This window comes from Lontra canadensis, unplaced genomic scaffold, assembly GCF_010015895.1.
Source record: "Lontra canadensis isolate GAN:19392208 unplaced genomic scaffold, GSC_riverotter_1.0 scaffold49, whole genome shotgun sequence".
NCBI classification, from domain to species: Eukaryota; Metazoa; Chordata; class Mammalia; order Carnivora; family Mustelidae; genus Lontra; species Lontra canadensis.
In genome coordinates, this window is record NW_022631043.1 from 12,604,206 (window position 1) to 12,628,129 (window position 23,924).

At 45.0% G+C, this 23,924-nt stretch overlaps 1 protein-coding gene across 1 annotated transcript; it reads left to right on the plus strand.

The window, feature by feature from the left end:
- The first annotated feature begins 3,749 nt into the window (after window positions 1–3,749).
- On the plus strand, window positions 3,750–6,031 carry LRATD2 (LRAT domain containing 2). Its single transcript, XM_032873543.1, has 2 exons — window positions 3,750–4,243; window positions 4,781–6,031. The coding sequence occupies exon 2, from the start codon at window positions 4,877–4,879 to the stop codon at window positions 5,813–5,815; it is 939 nt and encodes a 312-aa protein (XP_032729434.1). The 5' UTR covers window positions 3,750–4,243; window positions 4,781–4,876; the 3' UTR covers window positions 5,816–6,031.
- Window positions 6,032–23,924: the final 17,893 nt, after the last annotated feature.

A 23,924-nucleotide genomic window follows, 5' to 3' on the forward strand; every position in this document is an offset into this window, starting at 1 on the left:
CTGTTTTGTACATTCTTGGAGTGAGCCATTCAAACGACAGCACCTGCAGAGTCAGGGCTAGTGCCCTGTCAGGTAGAAATGTCAATTCTCGATTATTCCCCACTGCTTTGGACAGAAGACTGGGAGAATGACTAACTGGCATTCAACACAGCTTGATTTTATTGAACGTCTCCTCCAAGGAGGTGTGTGGGATGTGACACTTGGGTCACTGCTGGGTTGGGGGGATGAAGGGACAGTGTGGCTGAGAATCTCAATCCAATGAACATGTCTCCAGTGAGAGGCTGCTCTTGGGGATGGTGCCTTCAGAAGCGGGCTTCCTCCTTTGTCTGCCAGGCTCCATTGGTGCAGAATGCCTTCCCTCCTACAGCATGGCCTTTTACCAGACCTGCTTCCTCTCGCATCCCTCTCCAGTCCATTTTCCAAGGGCAGTCAGCTTGAGAACCTTCAGACCTCAAAGCGTCCTACCCTTCCGACTGCACCTCCCATCCCAGGCCCTCATTCAATGGCTCATTTCCTTTTCCTGAGCATCCCAATTCCTTCCCATCTTGGTTGGGAATATAGAGGGAATGCCAAGGCCAACTCATCCCAGTGCTAGCTTAAGTTTCTCTTTCTCAGGAGTCCATCTCTGGCCATCTTACCCAAAGTAGGCCAAACCACCACCCCCACCACCCAGCCATAGTTAATCCCATTACCCTATTTTAATTTCTTCATGGCTCTTGTCTCTCTAAGAAATTCTTCTTCATTGACTTCTTTGCCACTTGCCTCCTCCTATCAACATATAAATGCCATAAGAGAAAGGACTTTGTCCACTGTGTTCTTGTCTTTATCTCTGGAAGATACTAAAACCATCAAAACTCAAGTATTTGCCAAATCTTAAAGAATGTGTTTGTCTCTACCTAAAACAAAGTGGTTGTGAACACAGGCTTAAAGTCAAGGGGACCTGTGAGATCATCCCACTTGCCATCTGACCTCTCTGAACTTCACAGACTAACAGAATCAAGAGCTCACTGGTAGTTGTCATTACTAATCTAAAGTTGTGTCACCCTCAGGAGTCCAACACCCCTGATGGCAGGCATTTTGGAATTCACTTGTGCCCACGTGCCTTCAAACTTCCCCTAGGCACCCTCTACTTCCCCTTCTTTCGGGACATGTCATACTGTCCTAAGAAGTCTACTTATTTATCTGTCTCCTCCACTACACAGAGCCTCATGGGGACATGAATACCTATAAAACCCAGCATGCTGCCTGTTGAATTTGTAGAATGAATGTGTGGTATATAAGACAAGTAGGTACCTAGTACATCTTCAAGAAATATGTTTTGAATCAAGCTCTCTCTAAAAAAGACATTTTAAATACATGAATTAAAGAATAATACCAGGTGGTATTTGACCAAGGGCTGAATTACATACAATCAAGTGATACAATGTGTAGGACAGAACTTGAATAGCCAACAGAGAGATCAGAGATAGCCAACAGAGGTTCCCCAGGCCAGCCAAGAACTAGGGTAGTTGAGGTGGGTAGGATGGGATGGGGGCCAGCTGGAGTACATCTCATCTCCAAGGCAACAGTTGCTTAGTTCTAGCTCCTTGTTGCCATCACAGAATGTGGGCCTGATGGGCTTACATAGTTACCTTTTTCAAGTAAAGTTGGAAATCTAACCTTGAGACTTCCCAAGGCTCCAGATTGTTGACAGCTAATTTAACTTTAAATTCATTAAACGATTGAGATGAGCAAAGAATGTTTGAGAGCACTTACATAACCTCTGACCGATCAAGAGCCCCAGGTGACTGGACGGAGGTTGGGCCCTAATCAGGAATTAATGGAAGAAGCTATGCAGGAGGCAGGTTATCACGATGGCCCAGTATACTGCTAAAGCCTTCATCAAGCACTTATTGAGCACTTATTACCTACCAAGCATTGCGATATAAAAATGACTAAGAACCCGATTCCTCTGAGACTTTCAATTCAAGAAATGCTGTTGAGCCATGATCACATAACCGGAACGCAGCTCCTCAAGACAAGGGGACAGGCACCTAGACAAGTAGGTGTCGTTTCCTCCTCATTAGATCTTTGTCCCAGAGTGCTGGAAGCAAACTGTCCTACCTCCCTGTCCTTCTGTGGTTTCTCCCATCCCCAGCCACCGTACCCAGTACCAGCTGGGGCAAAGTGGCCTACTGCTACTGACCCCCCACAAAGGTTTCTCAAGCTAACAAACATGGAATGACTCGCCATTCCCTCTGTAAGCCTAACCCCTCTCTGTAAAATGGGTACCTCCATGAGCTCACATGGTGGTGACACACAGCATTCAGGTAACAGCAGCACCTCAGAGCATGTGCCTGAGGCTGTTTAGAAAATATTTTAATTTCGTCTGCACAGCAGGCACACAGAAGTCTCTTTTTTGGCCTAACTTATACTGTGATCTCGGACTTGCTGAAGGACTTACTTCTATCACAGCCCTGCCAATATTGATTGTTGGGGCTCAAAAGCACGTAAGTAGATTGATTTTTTTTTTTTTTCCCCTCAAACTAAAAAGGATCGCAGTAGTATTAGTATATTCCTGTTTCCACTGGTTGGTATGCACACTGAATAAATAATAGTGTTACCTGGAAAAACTTAGTTAAAAGAAACAGTGATGGATAACAGGGTAGAAGAGGTCTTAAGTTGCATTCTTAATTCCACTACAAATTAGTCTGGTGTTCCAGTGAATGCCCGGGCTTGTCTATTAACAACGCTCCACCCCCACTCCAATCTACTGTTTTTTAAAAGAAAACACTATGGTAACCTGCCTCTTAGGTAAGGAACAAAACAAAGGAAAAAGCAAAACACACACAGGCAAATACAAAAAATGAAAAAGCAAAATCAGCTTGGTGGGAGCAAGTGTCCCCTTGTAGTGAGGTTAATAGGCAACACTCCTCTCCTGTCACTTCTTCTGTTAGTCAGCAAGGAAATACATCCACCAGAGGCCTCTGCAAATTTGTTCTTAATTTAAGGTCAATTAGACAATTCCTACATCCCCTATTCTCAAGAAAAACAATGAGAGCAAATGCTTCCTCTAACTACCAGATGACCTGGTAACTCTTGAAACAAGAGGTTATGAAATCTACTTTGTGCTAACTTCCAGGGACATGTAACAAAACAGAGCGCAGGGCTTGGAAGCAAGCCAGCAACTAAGACTTGGTTCTGTTTTATACTGTTTCCTTTCTGTGAACTTTTTCCCCCACCGGAAAGCTTCACAGCACTCATTCCAGAAACACCTTTAAACTGAAACGCTTCTCCAGCTGTCCCAGTAAAAAATTCTTTCTGCGACCTTTGGTAAGAAATACATTCTAGGAAAGAAAAGAAAGGAGCAAACGTCTGTTTACTACCTAGTGACTATTCGTCTCTCTCCAGGTCTCCGGGGGGAAAAAGAGGCGAAGGGGGAACAAAACAAACGCCAAAACTCATTCCCTCTCTCATCTCTACACTGGCAGGGGGCGTATGCCTCCCAAAGTCTCTTTAAAGCCGTCAGCTCCGAAAAATACGAACTGAGCAAGCCTCGAAGACCTCCCAGAGCAAGCCCTAGTTCTAAGAAGGCAAGCGGGATTACCCTACGCGAGCGCAGACCCGGGCGATCAGGATATCAGGAAGCCCGCCCTTGATTACTTACCAGCAGGATTTAAATCAGCTCCGACGCGGGGGCGTAGTTTGGGCGGGGCTCCGCGGACCTGGGGGGCGGGGCGGGGCGGGGCGGGGCGGGGCGGGGCGGGGCGGGGGCGGGGATCCCGGAGGCTCTGCGCGGTGTGGGAAAGACCTGGGCTCCGGGAGCGAGCGTCTGTCTCTTTAAATGCCAGGGGCTGCGCTCCCGCCCGAAGAGCCTGGAGCCGGATCTACAATCCCGTCCCTCCCGCTCCCGCGCTTGTTGCTCGCCGGGTCCGAGCGGGAGCTGCCGCCGCCGGGCAGCAAGGCTGCTTCCTTCTCCGCCTTCTCGAGCCCCACCTCCCCCGAAAGCAGGTTGAAGGGGAGCAGCAGCCCCAGCAGGAGTGAGGGGTGCGGTGTAAACAGGCATTGCTCCTCACCTTCAAGTCTTGGAGCGCTACGTAGCCGCGGGGGCAAGACATGCTTCGCTCCCCCCTGCCCAGCCCTGTGGCCACCGGCGCCCGGAGAGGAGGGATTGCGGATCCCACACCTGCAAACTCACCGTAGAAGTCTCAAGGTGCGGCTGGGGGGAGGGAGCCAATTCCCCAAGGCCGCCACCTCTCTGCGGGTGAGTATTCGCAGGTAACCCGAACCGAAGGGCGGGCGAGCGCTAGGGGGAGGGGCGGGCGAGACGGAAGGAGAAAGCGCCCCAGGTGAGCCAGGTAGGGCGGCTCACTTGCACCGGCCGAAAGCTGCGAGATCTCCGCCGGTTTCCCAGAGGATGGAGGCTTGTGAGCCGTCTCGGGGGCTGTTAGGACCCTGGGGTGAAAGGAAGGTTAAGAAAAGGGGGATTGGAGTAAAGTTTCTCTTCTTTCCCCCTCCTGCCTGGGTTTGGCAGGTAGGGCGCCGGCGGAAGCGGTAGGAGCTGCTGATGCAATGGGCGTTTGCCCGGGCGAGGTGAAGTGCTGGGGGGCGGGGTAGAGCTAGGGTTGCCCTGCCTCCTGTGACCGTGACCCTAGAGGTGGAGAAATGAGGGAAGGCTCACCACATCCGAGCTTCCCTGTAAAATGGCTCCAGGTGCTCCGCTCCCAGCCCTTCCTCCTTTTATGAAATCCTTTTCATGGAGGGGCTCCTACATGGCTTCCTTGCTTTCCTCTCCCAACAGGTGGTCTCCGCCCCTGTCCGGGGACCCGTGCCAATGAACCTAGTGGTGGTTTCGCTTTCTCGCCTCTCGGCTGTGTGAACGTGTATCTGCTGCGCGATGGGTAACCAGGTGGAGAAACTGACCCACCTAAGTTATAAGGAAGTTCCCACGGCCGACCCCACCGGCGTGGACCGGGACGACGGGCCCCGCATCGGGGTCTCCTACATCTTCTCCAACGACGACGAGGACGTGGAGCCGCAGCCGCCGCCCCAGGGACCGGATGGCGGCGGCGACGGCTTGCCCGACGGCGGGGACGGGCCACCCCTGCCGCCGCCGCAGCCCTACGACCCGCGACTGCACGAGGTGGAGTGTTCCGTGTTCTACCGCGACGAGTGCATCTACCAGAAGAGCTTCGCGCCGGGCTCCGCGGCGCTGAGCACCTACACGCCCGAGAACCTGCTCAACAAGTGCAGGCCTGGCGACCTGGTGGAGTTCGTGTCGCAGGCACAGTACCCGCACTGGGCTGTCTACGTGGGCAACTTCCAGGTGGTGCACTTGCACCGGCTGGAGGTGAGCAACAGCTTCCTGACGGATGCGAGCCAGGGCCGGCGCGGCCGCGTGGTGAACGACCTGTACCGCTACAAGCCGCTGAGCCCCGGCGCGGTGGTGCGCAACGCTCTGGCACACGTGGGCGCCAAGGAGCGCGAGCTGAGCTGGCGCAACTCGGAAAGCTTCGCCGCCTGGTGCCGCTACGGCAAGCGCGAGTTCAAGATTGGCGGCGAGCTGCGCATCGGCAAGCAGCCCTACCGGCTGCAGATCCAGCTCTCGGCGCAGCGCAGCCACACGCTAGAGTTCCAGAGCCTGGAGGACCTGATCATGGAGAAGCGGCGCAACGACCAGATCGGGCGCGCGGCGGTGCTGCAAGAGCTCGCCACGCACCTGCATCCGGCCGAGCCTGACGAGGGCGACAGCGACGCGGCGCGGACTACGCCGCCTCCGGGGCGCCCCCCGGCGCCGGGACGGGAGGATGAGGCCCGGGAGGCGGCGGTGCACTGAGGGGCGAGCTGAGTGCGGAGTCTTGAGAGGGAGCCTTTCGGACCAGCCGCCGCTCCCCCTTGCCTTCTCTCACTCCCTCCTTCAGTACCTTCCAGGCCCCATCTGGGCTCCTGGGCCATTTGGAAAAAAGGAGAGTTGGCGAAATGTGCAGCCAGCTGTGGCTTGAGCTTGTTACGGTGGACAGAGGATTAAGAGGGAGCAGGTAGGAGCACTGGGGCCGGTTGGGGGGGCACTTCTTGCCAGTCCTCTGGATCTGTCTTCCTTTCTGACCAGGGCAAATGGTGGACTTGCCTGACACTTAATTTTTGCTGTACCTGGGTCCAAAACCGACCCTTTTTAGGCTCTCGGGGTGGAGGAAAGTTAAGAGTACCAGTGCCCGCCATTGCCTCCTCCCTGCTTCCTCTCCTCCCCTGGGCTTGGAGGGGGCTCTGTACTGAGGCCTGGGAGGGTTTGTGGCTGAGCCCTGCCAAGCACCGACAGCCGCAGATCTGCTACCTCCATCCCCCAGGGGTGTTGTGGGATGTGGGAGGCCCGGGTGATTTACTGTGGGGGCTTGCTGGGATGTAAGATTGGAGAGACCAGGCCCGGGTCTGGGAGCAGCAGACCACAACCCAGCAGCCCCCTGTGAGGTATAATAAATAGTTGGGTAAACTTGGGCTACAAAACAAAGACTTTGCTACCTCCCTCTCGCCCCCCACCCCCAGGTAATTCATCTTCTGGAGCTGGCTTCTGGCGCAGTCTCCTGCTCCCTCCTGTTCCAGCCACCACTTCCCAGGTTTCAAGTAAATCATTGTCATGGGCCAGCTAGGGGAAGGATTCAATTGTGATTCTGTTTTGCCGCCTTTGTTTCTGGCCTGCTTTGGTGTAGGCACTTGGATCCCCGTTGTTATCAAAGGAGGGAATGGCCCTTTGTGTCTCTGATCTAATTAAACCTGCTGGGCTGTGTTCATCCGCAGGTCACACGGGGTTGCCTCCTGCCACCCAATAAAGTATTCACTGCAGAAGCAGCCAGATGGAATTGCCCTGGCAGAAATTAGTTAATTTCTCACCCATCACCTAACCCCCTTCCTGAACAGTGAAGGTAACCTTTTGTAAACTGTAGGGCCTGTAATTTTCTTTTCTTTTCTTTTCTTTCTTTTTTTTTTTTTTTTTTGCCGTCTCTCGGTCCCATCCCCCTCACTCACTTTTTTTCTGCGGGTGATAAAATCTTAGGCTTGAGGTCTATTCAATGATAAGGTGTTTGTTTTGCTAGCCACACCTCATGCAATTTAAATCCAGACGCTAAGTCTTGTTACACTGCAGCAGTCTCTTTGTTTCTTGGAGAACACCCCCGCCCCCACCTTCAGAGTGATTTTGCCATTAAGAGGGGTAACAGCCATCACCAATTAAATGCCACCTGGTAGAGTCAGCACCGAATCTGGTGACAGTCCTGAGGCACAGGTTGGTGGTTGTGAGATCTGACGCAGCAGGCTGGCCTCTGCTCTTTGGGTCTGCCGCTGATCTTGCTTCCTGTACTGTGGGGCTTCTAGAAATTTTTACAGCCCATCTCTTGTCTTCAGGCGAGCACTTGGTTGATGTGTGTCCTAGATTTCACAGTGCTGCCTTGCTGCAGATTGACATTGCTAATTCCGTCCCAAAAGTTGCGTGAAGTTTTCCTTTCTTTTGGGAGTCATTTTAGATGACACTGAGCAAGTCCTTTTTTGAAGAAATTCTTAAAGTTGGAATGGAATCCTACTTGAGTTGTCCTATATTGCTGTGGACATCCTTAGGCCTTCTCCATGGGGATTTCTAACTCATGCAACAAGACTTGAAGGATTTCCTTGTATACTTTTTTCAAACTTGGAAGTTGATGCCATAATTTTTAAAAGCCTAGACCGTCGTAGCACCTCAGTAGGAAATAATTTAATTTTAGGGGCATTAGCTATGTTCCCTGTTCTCACAAGTATCACCAAGCAGGTCCTGTCCCTTTGCTAAAGATGAACCACACTCAGCCCTAGTCTGGGACTTTGGAGAGATGTCTGTCACCTGTGCGAAATGTAGATGTAGTTTTCATGTGTAATAAGCTCTCAGCTTCATGTTTATATTCTCTTGTTCATGGAAAAGCCAAGCAAGGTAAAAGACATTGAGGAGAGCCTCAGATATCCAACAGATTTGGGTTTTATTTTGTTTTGTTTTGTTCGCTTAACATGGTAGTTGAAAGACCAGTGTGCAGACAGCGAGAGGGGAGAAGAATGACGGTCCAGCAGTTCTGGGCTGGCTAGCCACCTTAGCTCTCCGCCTCCCTATCTCTGGTGGCCTCCTTTGCCCTCAATTAAAAAGTGAATGTCCTTGGTCACACGGAGGTACCCCAGTGACTGTCTTGTTACAAAGGAACTGCTCCTTGTGGGAAGTCTCCACTTGAAGGAAGAACTCTTAATCCACACCAATAGTAGTATTCTGCCTCTAGAGAAGAGGTTTCTGAAAATGAACTAGAAGAGGAAATCCACCCACTCCAGAGACTGCTTTCCTAATTCATGCAAGTATTTTTACTGGCTACCGGAGGTGTGAAGTATTAAATACGAAGAATGATTCCATTGGAAGTTGTCTTCGGGCTCTCTGAGGCTCTAACGTGAATCTACAGCCCAGCAACGGAGGCTTCAAGAAAGGGGAAGCCGTCAGTGCAGCTCTTTCCCCAAGGTGGCAGTGTTGCGGATAAGTGAGTTTTCAATGTCCAGGCTACGGCTACATCTGGCACTTTAAAAAAATATATATATATTTAATAATTTTTGTTTCTCCTTGGGAATAAGACTTTAGAACTATTTTGTACTGTGAATTATGTATGTTCTTTGAAAGAAAAATTGATTCTAACGTTCTTCAGAAGCTGTGGCAGGGATAAGATAAGCAAGACCCCGGACTGGAACACCTACTAAACGTAATGAAACAAATTCTATTTTCTTACTTGAGCAAATATTTTATTGAGACTGCTTATGTATGTCCAAGGAGCCCGCAACATCAGCTACACAACTTTTTGTATCGAAAGAACTCGTACTTTTTGTAGCTTTTATTCCACATGTAATTTAAAATGACTTTAGCACTAAAATGCCTATAGAAGACGACTTGACACCAGACCTTTAAGGAAATTTTTAGTTTTTATGAAAAATGACACTTCAGTGGTTAACCTTCTCGTGTCTTTGGTGCTTCTGGCCCTAAGAGCAGCACTAGACAACACGACAACCACGTGGAAACATATTTTTGAAAGCAAAACTTTAATTTTATACGACATATGCTACAGAGAGTGAAGAAAAATTAATGACTAACCATTTTCTATTTTTTTTTCTTAACAAAATGGAATCCACTGTGTCGAAGACTCTTGATACTAACATGATTGTCTAATCATTTTTTTTAAATAAATTAGAATAAAATCTATAATCACGGTCTTCAAATGGTTTTGTTTGGGAAGTTACATTTGTGAATTTTTTTTTTTTTTTAAATCATGGTAACTATAAACTTGACTGGTTCATTCAGATGTTCACTATGTTTTGTTCTTAGCTGTAATTTTTGTGACCCATGGAGAATTACATTGACTAACATGGTAAATTCTATGTATATTTTATTTTCTAGTGAATTGTGTAAACTGTATTTTTGTTGAAGAATGTATGTTAAATCAATGTTACATTCTCATACCACTTCTTGAGAAGGAGGTTCTGCTTTGAAATTTTATCATTTCCTTCAAAATGAAGGGCAGTGTTTAGTTAAATAAAAGATTGATGACATCTTTTGAACCAGTTCCTCTTCACTGTCTTATTAAAATAAAATCTGTCAAGTCTTTTAACGCTCTAAGGGTTTCCAATAAACCATCTCTTAGTGTTAACTGAATTTATATTTTTTTCCACTTGTATACCTCTTTCTGCCATATGTGGTTCAACAATTTTTTTTTTTTTATGTTTTGTTTATTTCTTTGACACAGAGAGATCACAAGCAGGCAGAGAGGCAGGCAGATAGAGGGGGAAGCCGGCTCCCCGCTGAGCAGAGAGCCCGATGTGGGGCTCAATCCCAGGACCCTGAGACCATGACCTGAGCCGAAGGCAGAGGCTTTAACCCACTGAGCCACCCAGGTGCCCCTCATTCAACAATTTCTGAGAATATTAGTGGGTCGTCTCATCTTTACACTGCTCAGTAAACATTTTGAAGAATTCATATAGTGACAAAGCCCTCCCTGCATTTGCTCTGTAAGAATTAATCACCCATTGCTCCTAGGCTCTCAGTGTTCATGAAAAATGTCTCATAAACAAATTTTCGGTACACATTGATTTTCAGAGGCAATGCAAACATTGCTGATCGCCACACTCCCATGTTGGGAGTCTACGCTGGGACGTTTTGGTATTAAGATCTTGCATCTTGGGTGATTTCAGTTTCAGACAAAGGGAATGCACTCACTGGGTAATTGAATTACAGAAAGCAGACAAATGTGACCACATGGCACTGTTGGCATAGCAAGGGAGGCAGGTGCCAGCAGTGGGTAGAGGAGCAGATGTGGCATCTGGGACTGGTGTGGGAGGCCACCAGCACTCCTTTGGCCAGCTTCTGAAGCAACTGCCCTAGTCGTGTGAGGGTCAAAAGCCCAGGCTTTGTCAACAGGCTCTTAGAGACTTTTAGGTAGGAAAAACCGGGAATGCCAAAGGTGTTTGGGAACTCAGCAACAGGGAGGCCATTTATCCCTAGAATGGGAGTCCTTAATTTATCATGGTTGTCCTTGCACAAGAAAGTAAAGGGAGGCGAGACTTATACAGAATGTGCTTTTATTCTTGGGTGATCTTGGTGTAGGCTTCTGTTCTAATTTTTTCTAAGTGGACCGAGCTAATGTAAGAAGATGACATGTTCAGAAGCATTTAAAAGGACTTCCAAAATGAACAGACCCAGAATACATGCAGAAGGGCTTTTATTTCCTTTTACTGAATTTTTTTTTTTTTTTAATTTAACAGAGATCACAAGGAGGCAGAGAGGCAGGCAGAGAGAGAGAGAGAGAGGAGGAAGCAGGCTCCCCGCCAAGCAGAGAGCCCGACGCGGGGCTCAATCCCAGGACCCCGGGATCACGACCCGAGCCGAAAGCAGAGGCTTTAACCCACTGAGCCAAACTGCTTATTGAATAAATGTAGCCATTTTATCTGCAGAGTAGATGGAAGAATGATTGGTGTGTACTTGCAATCACAAGATACTGCTAGGTATTTATGAATAGTCTGGGGACGCTGAACTCTAGCCCAGGTACTAGAACTTACAGAGATTACAAGCAAACGCAGCAATGGTTTTAGGATGGAACAGGGGGAGCAAGTGAGTGACCTTGTCCTGCCCTCTCCCAGAACTCCATTGCCAACCAGTTTATGAAGTAGGGTGTGAATTCAGGCCTTTACCTAATGGCGATTGATGGAAGTGGCACAGGTCAGGCTGGATGGAAGTAGAGGGAAAACAACCCAACTCTGGCAGCCTTCATGCTGTGGTCTTGGAGTCATGACGGCAGAAGGCATCATTTTGTTCAATTGGCCAACACAGGCCACTGCTAGAATATAGACTTTGGTGCTTTGTGAAGGTGGCCATCAGTGACTCAAAAGATGAGCTTTGCTACTTTTTGGGGGGAAACTTACACAATAATGCACTTAACTTTCAAGGTTTGATGACCTTGATAGTGTGTTCATTGAGTAACTTCATAACTGAGGATTCTCAGTGGTTAGGCTAAACTGGAGGTAGAGGGTCTGACCCAGGCACAAAGACTGAATAGTGGTAAGTCTGGACAGTTAGACCCGATGGGTTTCTCTTCTCTGGGCACCACTTACTCAAGCTGCTAACCTTGGGAGAAGTTAAACACTTCCTTGCAAGCTTTATTTTATCTTCTGTACAGTGTGATTTATGACCTAGGTCAAATTCACTGAACTCTGAATTTCAGTTGTACTTGCAAAATAATATATAATGTATATAATGATATAATCAGACTAAAATAATATCTACTTCAAATGGTTGTTGGGAGCACAAAATGAAACAATGCACTTAGAGCCCGGATCAATAGCTCTTATGACTGACGAGAGGAAATCTAGGATATTATAGGTATTCAAAAGCCTTATTCAAAATGAAGTTTCTCTCTGGGAGAGAGAGGTCTTCCCTTTAGTTCTGGAGTACTTCTTAGCTACAAGAAACTGGTAAGATAGAGATAACTCTAGTTAATATTTCAGTTGTAGAGGGTTTGAAATGTTTCTTGGGCTTTGATCTTTAGTAGATGATCCCTTTAACTTGTTGAATTTTATTCAACAAATATATCCTAAGAACTTTTAAGGTACTAGGTGCTAGAGAGCCAAGGGGGAATTAGAAGTGATAGATAATATTAACACTGATGAGATCACCTTGTCGCCCCTGTTCAATGTTAATCATCACAATGGCCTTTCTGGACAACTGCTGATAGCTTTGTTTTCTAGTTGAGGATAAAGATTCAGAGAAATGAAGCCATTTGTCTCTGGTCACGTAGCTAATAAGGCACAGCCTCAGGCCTGGAATGGGAATGCTGGTCTCCAAAGCCCCAGGCTAGGATTCCTCCATGAGGAGGCCATCTGGCCTCTCCCACACTTTGGCTGTCCCTCCTTCTCCATACCCGGGGAGAATACAGAGAACCTTATTCTGCTCCAACTTCTGGCTGCAGCATTATCTGAGAAGGGGGTAGATTTTCCCTCTTGTTGCAGCAACACCAAAGGCAGTAACGCTTGAGGCAAGAAGGGCAGAAAGAGGAAAAGTAACTCCCTATTATGAGGGACAGTAACAAGCCCTGGGGTGAATGCTGACCATCCCCTAATTAACCTCCACCTTTCCATGGCTGAGCATTGCAACAATCCCTACTCCAACTATCCCTCTTCTGTCGGAGCTTTCTTGACTCCCTTTCCCCCTTCAGGCCGAGTTCAGGTCACAGGGTCCTACTTAAGATCTCGCTCCAGCCCCTGACCTGCTGTGTGACACTGGGCAAGATTGTAACTTCTTTAAGCTACCATGGCTTACCTAAAAACTGGGGCTACTAGGACTCTCTAGTCCATAGGGCTATTCATTGAGAGTATGTACACCAAGTGCATCACGGACCACTTAGGTGTGGCGTGGGGGCCATATTGGCTCTGCCACAAATGTGTGGCTACAAATATGATATATGATCTTGAACAAGTCCCTTTACCGAGTAGGACCCTGAATCTACATTTCTGTGTGTGGACTACCCAACTCTAGTAGGAGTCGGTGACAAGATTCCAAGTGCAACTTTATCTTTTGAGATGGTTCTAGAAGTTGCTAGTTGCTATACTTAATTATAACCAATTAATACTAATTGTTACTTATTCTTTGGCTACAGCCTTAATATGTAGAAAAATTAATATGTAAATGTAAAAAAGTAATAAGATGACTGAATTTCAGGGAGAGCTTTTATTGTGAAGTGTTAGGACTATACACACAAAAGAATGAGAGACTATGGACTCTGGAAATCAAACTGGGGGTTTCAGAGGGGAGGAGGGTGTTGGGATGGGTGATCCTGGTGATGGGTATCAAGGAAGGCACGGATTGCATGGAGCACTGAGTGTTATAGGCAAACAATGAATCATGGAACACTGCATCAGAAACTATTGATGTACAGTATGATGATTAATGTAACAGTAAAAAAATTTTTTTAAAAAGTAAGGACTATTCACACAAAAGAATATTTTGAACTGACAAATTTTGTCACAATCTTTAATATTAGAAACCAAATCTGGGCCATGGATGAGGAAAAAGGTGACGATAAGGGTAAATAAATCTGTATCTCCTTTGGAAATGGCATTTCCTCTGGAAAAAGTATTTTGTTGTTGTTCTGTTTTTAATTGTTTAATTTTGTTTTTTGAACACTGATTTTCTTTCTTTTCTTTTTTTTTGGGGGGGGGCACATTAGGGTACATTTCTCCTTGCTACCCACCTGTACTGTTGGCCAATACATCAAAGGCCATGGAGAGAATTCTCTTGTATCTCAATGGATGTGCATGATTTATTCTACTTTATTCTAATGGGGTCTATTTCTTTATATATTTCAGTAAGAGCAAGGTTGTTCATAAAGTCATAAAGCATCAAACGGTGGCAATTCTTGGTGCTAACATCTATTTTAGTACTTTAAAAAAAAAAGGTAATAGACTTTATTTTTTAGAGCAGTTTTAAGTTCATGGCAAAATTGAGTGAAAAGCACAGAGTTCCCACATTCCCCCTCTCCCAGTCACACAGCCTCCCCCAGGGTCAGCGTGCCTGTCACTGTGGCACATTGTTACGAGGGCTAAACCAACACTGACACATCATTATCAACCACAGTGACAATAGGTTTCATGCTTTTGTTGGGCCTTCTATCCTTTTGAAAAATGTATCCACCATGATAGTACACAAGACACATGTCTTCATGTCTTTCTCTCCCAAACGAGGAACTGGACTGCTTTCAGCTGTTCTTCTCAAAACTTGAGAGGCATGTCTCTGCAGGGCCCTTCTGTTGTCTTTGCCATTCCGAACCATGTGTCTGGCTAGAATTGTGTTCGTTCATTCTTTAAGTATGTATTGACGCCGAACAGACAACGTGCTACCCACTGGGCTAGAAAGAGGAATCCTGGTGGTCCCTGTGCTCCAGGAGCCCACCAACATTCTGCTGAGCAAGACAGACAGGCACACAGTAAGTGCAAGACCTGTGATGAAAATGTGTTGATGGAGAACTGGCAGGCTCCAGGCATCATGGTAGCACCACTGAGGGTTGTATGTGGGGATGGGGAAGGGTCTGGAATAGCCTTCCCAGGCAAAGTTAAGCAGAAAGGAGGGGGTGTTATCAGAGAAAGATGCTAACATAATCCTGCTTCCAACTCATCAACCCTTTATTTTGGGAGCAAAACACACATCTGTCTCTGTATGTGGCTGGGGAGGGGGAGGAGGGACGTGAGAACAACTACTATAAATTGCTTAGTAATTCCTTTTTCTGTTTTTCGTAGTGCTGGTACAGATCTCAGCCAACGAGGGCACATTATCGAAAACTCTGAAAGGATAATTTGACTGCATTAAAAGTGTTCTGTTCTCTTTAGCACCATCATCCAGCTGACTTCAGGCCTAGCCAAGCAGCTCCAATACAGTTGGGATTGAGGCTGCTGCCTGTGTGTTTGTGGGAGCCGAGAAGCACTGTGGAAAGCATTGCCTGGCATGGGAGTCGGGCCTGGGTTGTCAGCCCCACAGCTCCCATTCTGCGCCACTGGGCCAGATGCCCTCGCCTGGCTTGCGAGGCTGTCGTGTATTCGTTTGTAAAGTGGGAATGATGTGTCCCCCACCATGCAGGGTTTTGGAATTGGCGATAACACATAAATCACTCAGAAGTAGTCCTGGCAGGAAGTTACACGCTCGGGGATCGCTTGCCATGACTAGCCATTTTCCCTTTTCCCTTTATACCCTGTGATCAGGGTGTTCACCAAAATCTCTCAGGTGAATGGCAGATTGGAGCAGGTTAAGCCAAAGAAACGTAACTAGAGTCGAGACGGCCAGAGATGATGTGACATTTGGTTTTGTAATGGTTAAAACTCTCTGGCTCCGGGTGTTTGGAGAAAAATCATAAATATATGTGTGCGCGCACGCGTGCACACACACACACATACACACACACAAGCCAGGTGCATCATTTCATCTGAATCGTTAAGTTTTCTCCCCAACCTGACGACCTGGGAGGTGAAGCCCAGGCGTTGATATCATCTTAAAGGTGTAACTATTTTATTCCCTCCTGGTTATTGTCTCTCTCTGCCTGCCCTTTCAGCCTATGAATATTTTTTATTAATATAATTTTATTACTTCTTTCTTACAGCTCAAAAATAATATGTGCTTAAAGAAGTTCAAATACCAACGTATATAAAGTAAAAGAAAGGACATTTTCCATTGTCTTCTTTCACCTTGTTTCACCTGTAACCAAGGGCTATCAATGCTACGTGTGCCATGTGTTCCTTCTAGAATTTTTTCCATGAACATTCAGACGTAGTCAGCTGCATGTATTTTTCCCCGTGTTTTTTAATTATGTGACCCGTAATACTGTGACACTCCTTTTTTAACTCATTAATAAATCCAAACCTTTTTCATATTATTACAGAAAGTGTCTAAAACATTCTTTTTAAACAGCTGTTTAGTATTTCATAGGAAAAAGCTTCTGTTTCTTATCTATGCATTTTTTATTGATGATCATTTCAACTATATCCAATTTTTCTTAACTATAAATGATACCACAGACATTTTTGTTATACTTGTTCTTGGCATGTATGGGAATATTTCTGAAGGACGTAATCACTGAAGTGAAATTTCTGGATTAATGGTCATGCAAAATTTAGATTTTTTAATTTTTAATTTTTTGTGGCGTAGCATGACAGAAAAGGGAGAGAAAGAGAATCTCAAGCAGGCTCTATGTCCAGTGCAGAGCCCCATGCAGGACTCAGTCTCATGACCCTGAGATCATGACCTGAGCTGAAATCAGAGTTGGACGCTTAGCGGACTGAGCCACTCAGGCACCCCTGCAAAATTTAGATTTTGATAGGAGCGACCCTATGACCCTGTATAAAAGATTGTGCCAATTACCGTAAAGCTGTATGAAAATATTTGCTTACTTATAGGTGAAAAATAGCACATTGTTGTTTGAGTTTCTATGAGAGTTTTATTTTTTATGACCTGAGCTAGTCTCATTGGTATCTCCAAGAATTCAAATCAGTGGCTTACTAGTTTTATTCTATTCCAAGCATTCTAATTCTCTCTAAAGCACTTGGGTCAGCCTGGGGAATTCTCGAGTCCAATCCATGAACTTGAGCAAACAGTAGAAAGGTAACAGTAGCAAGTATCCAAAATTATCCTTCTTTTAAAAGTGTTCATCAGAGTGCGCAGCATGTGATTTATACCCTTTAGTGGTTTCCAGTAGTGCTTAGCTTGAGATCTAAGTTCTTTGCTGTGGCCTGCTGGCCTGTACAGTCTGGCCTCGGCTTATGCTGCCAACTTCATTTCTTATCACTCCCTCTTAAAGTGAAAGTCCAGCCTCACAGGCCTATATTTTTTTCCCTAAATACACCAAGGCTTTTCTTCTTGCTTTAGAGCACCATTTTCAGACACTCTGGCTACTGACCTACAACAGAAATGAACTGTGTATCACAACTAAATGCCTACATATGTTTATGTGTATATATGTATGTATGTGGGTATACATTGATGCCTGAAACTAAATTTTACTGAACAATTCCTAACTGTACTGTGATACCATGTAGCAAGATGATGTCGAATCATGGCCCCCCACAGTGATCTGAACCCTAATGTTTTCTGACCAGTCAAAATCCTAAGATTGAGGATTCACCAGTAAGGGGAGAAAATATCTAGAGCCTCATAGTTTCACCACTTTACAGTTCACTTTGGACAAACCTTTCATTTTAATGCCTGTGACTTCCTCAGCCTTTCCTTTGGAAATGCCCATGTTCACCACGTGTTTGTAGTTTCCACAGCCCTGGGCTAGGCATGAGGGGGAGATGTGAATTGTATTCAGAGGCCCATACAATGCTTCAGTAGTCTTGTTGGAAGAATCAGACTCAAGAATCAGAAAACACCTGAAAGCAGTAAAGATAGAATGAGACATTCAACTATGAGATATAGTTAGGGACAAGAGTTCATCAACTCTTTCCAGCAATGACAACAGTAAATTTAATGTGTTGGTAACGTTACTCATTGTCAAACTGTGTTTCACGGGTATTGAATTAAATCTCCATGCCTTCTTCTTAATATATTGTTACCATTATCCTTGAATTACCATTTTTCCTTTGAGAAAAGGAAATAAAATGTTTACTGAGGACGTACTATATCCCAAACCGTATGGTTGGAACCTGACAAATGGTATTTCATTTCATCTCCAGCAGAAGCTGGGAGGTTGCCACTGTGATTCTCACTTCAATATGAAGTCATGATCCATCCAAGATTGCTGAGCAGTGAAATGGGCCAAACAAGATCCAACTCACAGTCATGTGACTCCTGGCCGATGCACTTCCAAATGCATGGCAGGTGCGCCCAGTTGTCACACTCGCTCTCATTCACAGGCATTTTCAAGTCACACAATGTCAAAAGCTTCTCTTCAGATTTCCACCTACATCTTCTTCAGTGGCCCCTGGCACCCCGAAAACTGAGTCAATGAAGGCAAGCACCTGGACAGTCCAACTGAGAGATGACCAAGAGCCAAAGGAAGATGAAGCCCCAAGGGCAAAAGGCTGTGATTTTTTTTTTTTTTTTTTTTACTTAAACTTATTATTTGGGCTTAATTTCAGTTGCTTGAATAAGCACAGTGCAGAAGAACCTCTGTCTACCCTTGGTGCAGATTTACCTTTTGTCAACGTTTTATTCCATTTGCAAAGTGCAGGTGGGATACCTGTTTTAATGTCATTCTTGTCCATGGACTGTGTCTAGCAGGTTTGTTATTTCCCACTTGAAGTGTCCTCCAGCCCAGCTCTCTTACTCGTCCTTTCTCCCCATGTTCCCAACTTCAGTTTTGCACCCTTGCCCAGGACTTCCCCCATTCTCCCTTCGCAGGTAGGAGGCTGGCTCTGCCAGGGGTCCATGTGAATTCAGATCACTGGTCTTCCACCGACTCACCATTGTAACTTTCAGAGAGGCATTTTCCTCCTTGAAAGAATGGGCCTGGGTAGCACCTTCTGGCGTCTTCGTGAAGATTATGTGGAATCAATTGAGAGAAAAAGTTCAGCCAGAGTATGAAGCAAAGAGTAAATTCCCCTAGAAATGCAGACTTGCCTTGCAAAGGACCCCTATCCATCCTGTAGCCATTGAAATAGCCTGTAGCAGAAGTTAAAATCTCGAAACACTTCCATAGAAGTTGGTAAGTAGCTGCTTCCCCAAAACCCACCCCTCACCACCACAGCACCCCCACCTTCCTGGACACCTGGCCATGACCCTGGGGCCCCCATAATATCCCCACAGACTAATAGTACACGCCTGCAGAGCTGAGGCCTCCAGCACTCCGATGGGCTGATGACTGGTGAAAAATGTTAATATCTCTGCAGAATATTAGCTTAAGTGCCTATAAATACTATCACCCCCATTTACAAATGACGAAGGAAGTTGAGGGATGGAGGGAGCAACTTTGTCCAATGTCACACAACCGATTATGACTTAAATCTGAGACTATTTAATTTCCAAAGCCTTGCCTAGTCCCCGAGGAACAGAGTACCCGTCCCCCAGCACCTGTGACCTTGGGCAGTGGACTTCGTCTCCTAGAGGGGGAACAGAATGAAAATGATCCTTCCGGCTTCCCTAACACTCCAGGCACGGAAAAAGTGCCGATCTACAGAAGTTTTCCTTGTCTTTTTGTTCACTGCAAATAATCAAGTTAAGTGGTCAGTTTTAAGCCAGGGATCAAACTCAGCTTGTTAATTATTCACAGAGTTGATAATTCTGCTCTGCTCTTGAAACTGCTGAACCGGTTGGGACAAGCCAGAACCACAAAGCTAGTAAAACTGGCTTTTTGAAAATAACTCATTGAGTTAGGACATAGGAATATTTTTAGAGAAAGGATATGAGCCAATGAAAGTAAAGACACAATGAAAGGAACTTGGGAGCTAGAGAGACTCTCCAATGAGCTGTGTGCTATTGGGCCAGTTATATATAAGTAATCTGTGTTTCATCATTGGGGAAATGAGAATAAGTACCTTGAAGACTTACTCTGAGTAGATACAATGGGTGCACAGCACTGAACTCAGTGCCTAGCACCAAGAGTGAGTCAAGGTATTTACTAACTTGGACCACAAGAACCCAAAGAAACCAGAGTCATAGAGAATCAGTTACCCAGAGGCTCAGAGGCCACCAGCAGGCAAGGAGTTAATACTTCCTTATTGGATCATAGGGGGCAAGGAGGTTATATACCCACCAGAATGTCAGTCTTTGAGCTGCTATACTTGAATCTCCTGGCTGAGGAACTGCCCTACCTGGCAGGAGAAGAAAGTGCTCAGCCACCATTCAGTCTACCTTCATTACATGAGAAAGACAGAAGGAGGAGAGTTAGTAATTTGGGATTGGTTTGCTTCCAATGGTACCCAAAGTGTAAAGAGCAGAGGGAAGACCTTCTCCCTCATACTCCCCAGAAATAAGTTAATAGCAGATTCTTATATCTTTTTCCAGATATTAACCAATTAGCCTTCCTTCCTTCCATATAAATGGAATCATAATAGAGTAATGGGTAATATTTATCATGTGCTTGCTATGTGCCTGGGAAGATTATCAGTATCTTGTCTGGACTGTATGCCATGTAACTCTCTGTGAAATAGGTACTGCTTTTATTTTCATAGTTTAGATGGGAAAACTAAGGGAAGTTAAATCACTTCCCTAAAGTCATATGACAGGTAGGCACAGGAAAAGAACCCAGGAAGTCAACATAAATCTCCTTACTCTGTTTGATGCCTGAATAGTGTCTTTTTATGGGACTGAATCCCAGTTTATTTAACTTACTGTTGGATATTGAGCTTGCCCACATCTGCTCTAACAATCACAGCTACATCACCCACCTTTGTATATTTATCTTTGAAGTTTGAACTTTAATTTGATGCCTGCTTTGTGCCAGGCACTCTAGGACACTCTTTAATGTATTGTCATTTAGTGCTCAGACATACTCTATGACATCAGGAATCGTTACTTATGCAAGTAAGGATACTGAGTCTCCGAGCAGTTAAGTGACTTTCCCAAGGTCGCAGAGTTCATGACTGGCAAAAGGGGGAGTTGAACTCAGGCCCTCTGAATCCAGGGCCTATAACAGCACTGATGTTATGGAACATACACAGTTCTGTGTGCAAATGCCCATGAGGAAGTTACATGTCTATAAGAACCTTCTCCTTTTAATACCATTATTCTTTTATATTTTTTCTTGTTTTACTATTTCACTGAGACTCCATTTTCATACCCATAAAGCAGAGATAATAAAACCTACTGCTATGGACTGAATTGTGCTCCCCAAAATTCATATGTTGAAGACCTAAACCCCAATGTGATGGTATCTGGAGGGTGGGCCTTTTAGGGGTAATTAGGTTTAAATGAGGTCACAGGGGTAAAACCCCCATGATAAGATTAACATCCTTATAAGAAGAGACACCAGAGGGGTACGTGTGTGACTCAGTCAGTCAAGGGTCTGCCTTCAGCTCACATCATGATCCCAGGGTCCTGAGATTGAACCCAGGGTTGGAGGGGGGGGCATCCCTGCTCAGTGGGGAGCCTTCTTCTCCTTCCCCTCCTCCCAACCCCCTCCCTCTGGTTTGTGTGCACCTTCTCTCTCTCTCTCTCGCTTGCTCCTTCTCAAATAAATACATTTTTTTTAAAAAGAAAGAGACACCAGAGAGCTTGCTTCCTCTCTCTACGATGTGAGCACACAGTAGGAAGGTAGATGTCTGGAATCCAAGAAGAGGGTCCTCACCAGAACCTGATCATACTATATCCTGATCTTAGACTTCTAGCTTCTAGAACTGTGGGAAATAAGTTTCTGTGCTAAAGCCACCCAGACTGTGGTATTTTGATATGATAGCCCAAGCAGACTAATTACCTAACTTATAAAATTGTTTTAAAATTAACATAAACAAGAAGGATAAAGATCCAGACTAATTATAACATGAATTATGGAGTCACCATATGCCAGGTGTTGTTCTAAGAGCTTCACATGTACATTAGTTTCCTAGAGCTGCCATAACAAAATACCACACACTAGGTGGCTTAAAATAATAGAAATCTATTCTTCCACAGTTTTGAGGGCTAGATGGTCAGAAGTCAAGGTCTTCACAGGGACAGACTCTTAAAAGTCTCTGAGGGATGTTCTTCTGTAGTTTCTGGTAGCCCCAAGCATTCCTTGGCTTGTGGTGGCATAACTCCAATCTCCACTTCTTTTGTGACATTGCAGTTCCCCCCTATGTCTCTGTTGCCACTTAGTTATCTTCTTCTAAGGACACCAGTCATGTTAGAGGAAGGGTCTACCTTACTCTAATTGGACCTCATCTGAACTAATTACATCTATAATGACACTATTTCCAAATAAAGTTCCATCCTGAGATAATGAGGGTTAGGACTCCAGCATGTCTTTTTTGGAGAGAACAAGTCCTATCACAATACATATTTTCTCATTCAATCTCCACAGCAATCCAAAGGAGCAGGTATTAATATCATTCCCATTTTATAGAAGAAGACATCGAGGCTCTGAGAGTTCACACAACTTGTCCACGGTCACATAGTGATTAAGCCAGTTTATGTTCTATTGCTTCTTGGCTCATAGAGGCTGGGGGAAGAGTAGAGTCTCTGTGAAAAAAAAATGTGGGTTTCTTTTATTTTGAAATGACTCACAAATATAAAAAAAACATTTAGACTAATGCCCCTTATGAACATAAATGCAAAAATCCTTAATAAAATATAAGCAAATCAAATACACACATAAATAAATAAGATGATTCATCATGACCAAGTGAAATTGAATATATTTATGATAACTGATTTAAGTCTTTGCCTAGTGAGTCCAGTATCTGAACTTTCTCAAGGACAGTTTCTATATATTTTTTTTTCTTTGTATGAGCCACACTTTTCTATTTCATTGTATGTGTTGTATTTTTTGCTGTTGTTACTGAAAACTGGACATTTTAAATAGTATGATGTGTCGACTCTGAAAATAAGATTATCTCCTCCAGGCTTTGTTATTATTGTAGCTATTTGCTAGTTTAGTTACTTTCTTGGACTATTTCTATAAAATCTGTATCTTTGTCATGTGTGGCTACTAAAGTTTCTATTCATTCAGCTTAACGGCTAGCTAATGGCTAAACAAGAGATTTCCATAAAACTATTTGAACTAATAATCTTCCAACCTTTTTAAGGGCTGTGTGTGTGTGCACATGTGTGTGTGTGTGTGTGTGTGTGTGTGTGTAGAGTTATGTTTTCAGTGCTCTGTCAGGCAATTTACAATGCTAACTTATACTTAACTCCTTGCTCATTAAGAGACTTAGCATAACCAGAGGTGAGAGGGTGGGCCATTCTCAGGGCCTTCTGGGGCATACACATAGTCCTGAAAATGCACATGGGCTTCTAGATTCCCAGGAATATGCTGGAGCTTTTCAAAGATGCCCATGGATATCTCATTACCCAGCTTTTCTTTTTAATATTTTTGGTCTGCTCCTTGTTAGCTCCAGCTGTTAATATACCTCTGGGCAGCTGTGATATTAAACAATTGCCACTGATTGTATTTGACAAATACTCTGTGGGTGGGGCTTCTCACAAAGAGCAAGCTCTGATTAGATCAAATAAAGACGTCCTTAAAAGTGAGCTTTTTTTCAGGAACTGCCAGACCGATCCCATGCTGACAATTTCTAGGAATGGGACTTGCTGGAAGCTCCAAACCCATTTTGCTTTCTTCAGTAGCTGTTAAGCTGCTGTTTTTCACAGCTACTGTAGCTGTGAGGCTATTGGCTCTCGGTGCTACTGAAGAGCTGGGGAAAGGGTGATGGGCAGGAGTCCAGTGAAAGTGCCACAAGGCTCACTGTCCTTTCTGAGATCCAGCCATCTTTCTTGAATAAATGCTGCTTGATTGCTTCAAGCCACTGGTGATTTTTCAGAGTTAAGAAACAGTTAATTTTGACAGTTTTCGCGAGTGTTTCATTGCTTTTAGAGGAATGGGTTTGAGAGTTCCTTAATCAACCATTTCAGAACAATCAATTGTATATCTGTTTTCTATAGTTACACAACAGATTACCACAAACTTAGAGGCTAAACCCATACCCATTTATTATGGCATATTTTTTTGTAAGTCAGAAATCCTGGCGCAGAGTAACTTTTCTGTTCAGGGTCTTACGAGGCTTGGACTGAGTTCTCTTTTGGAGCCACACTCTTCTCTCACCCTCATTTAGGTTGTTGGGAGAATTTAAATTTTTATTGTAGGATTGACATCCCCACTTTTACGCTGGCAGGCAGTCTATCTCATCATCTCAAGGTCATCCTTAGGTCCTAACCGTGCCCTGGAAACTTACTTTCTTCAAAGACAGAATGAAAAGTCTCTCTCCAGTCTGTTAAGGTAGAGACTGAAGTTACGTAGTCTAAT

Bases quoted from the DNA above. Each gene is read 5' to 3' on its own strand.
- LRATD2 (XM_032873543.1), top strand. From the start codon at position 4,877: ATGGGTAACCAGGTGGAGAAACTGACCCACCTAAGTTATAAGGAAGTT.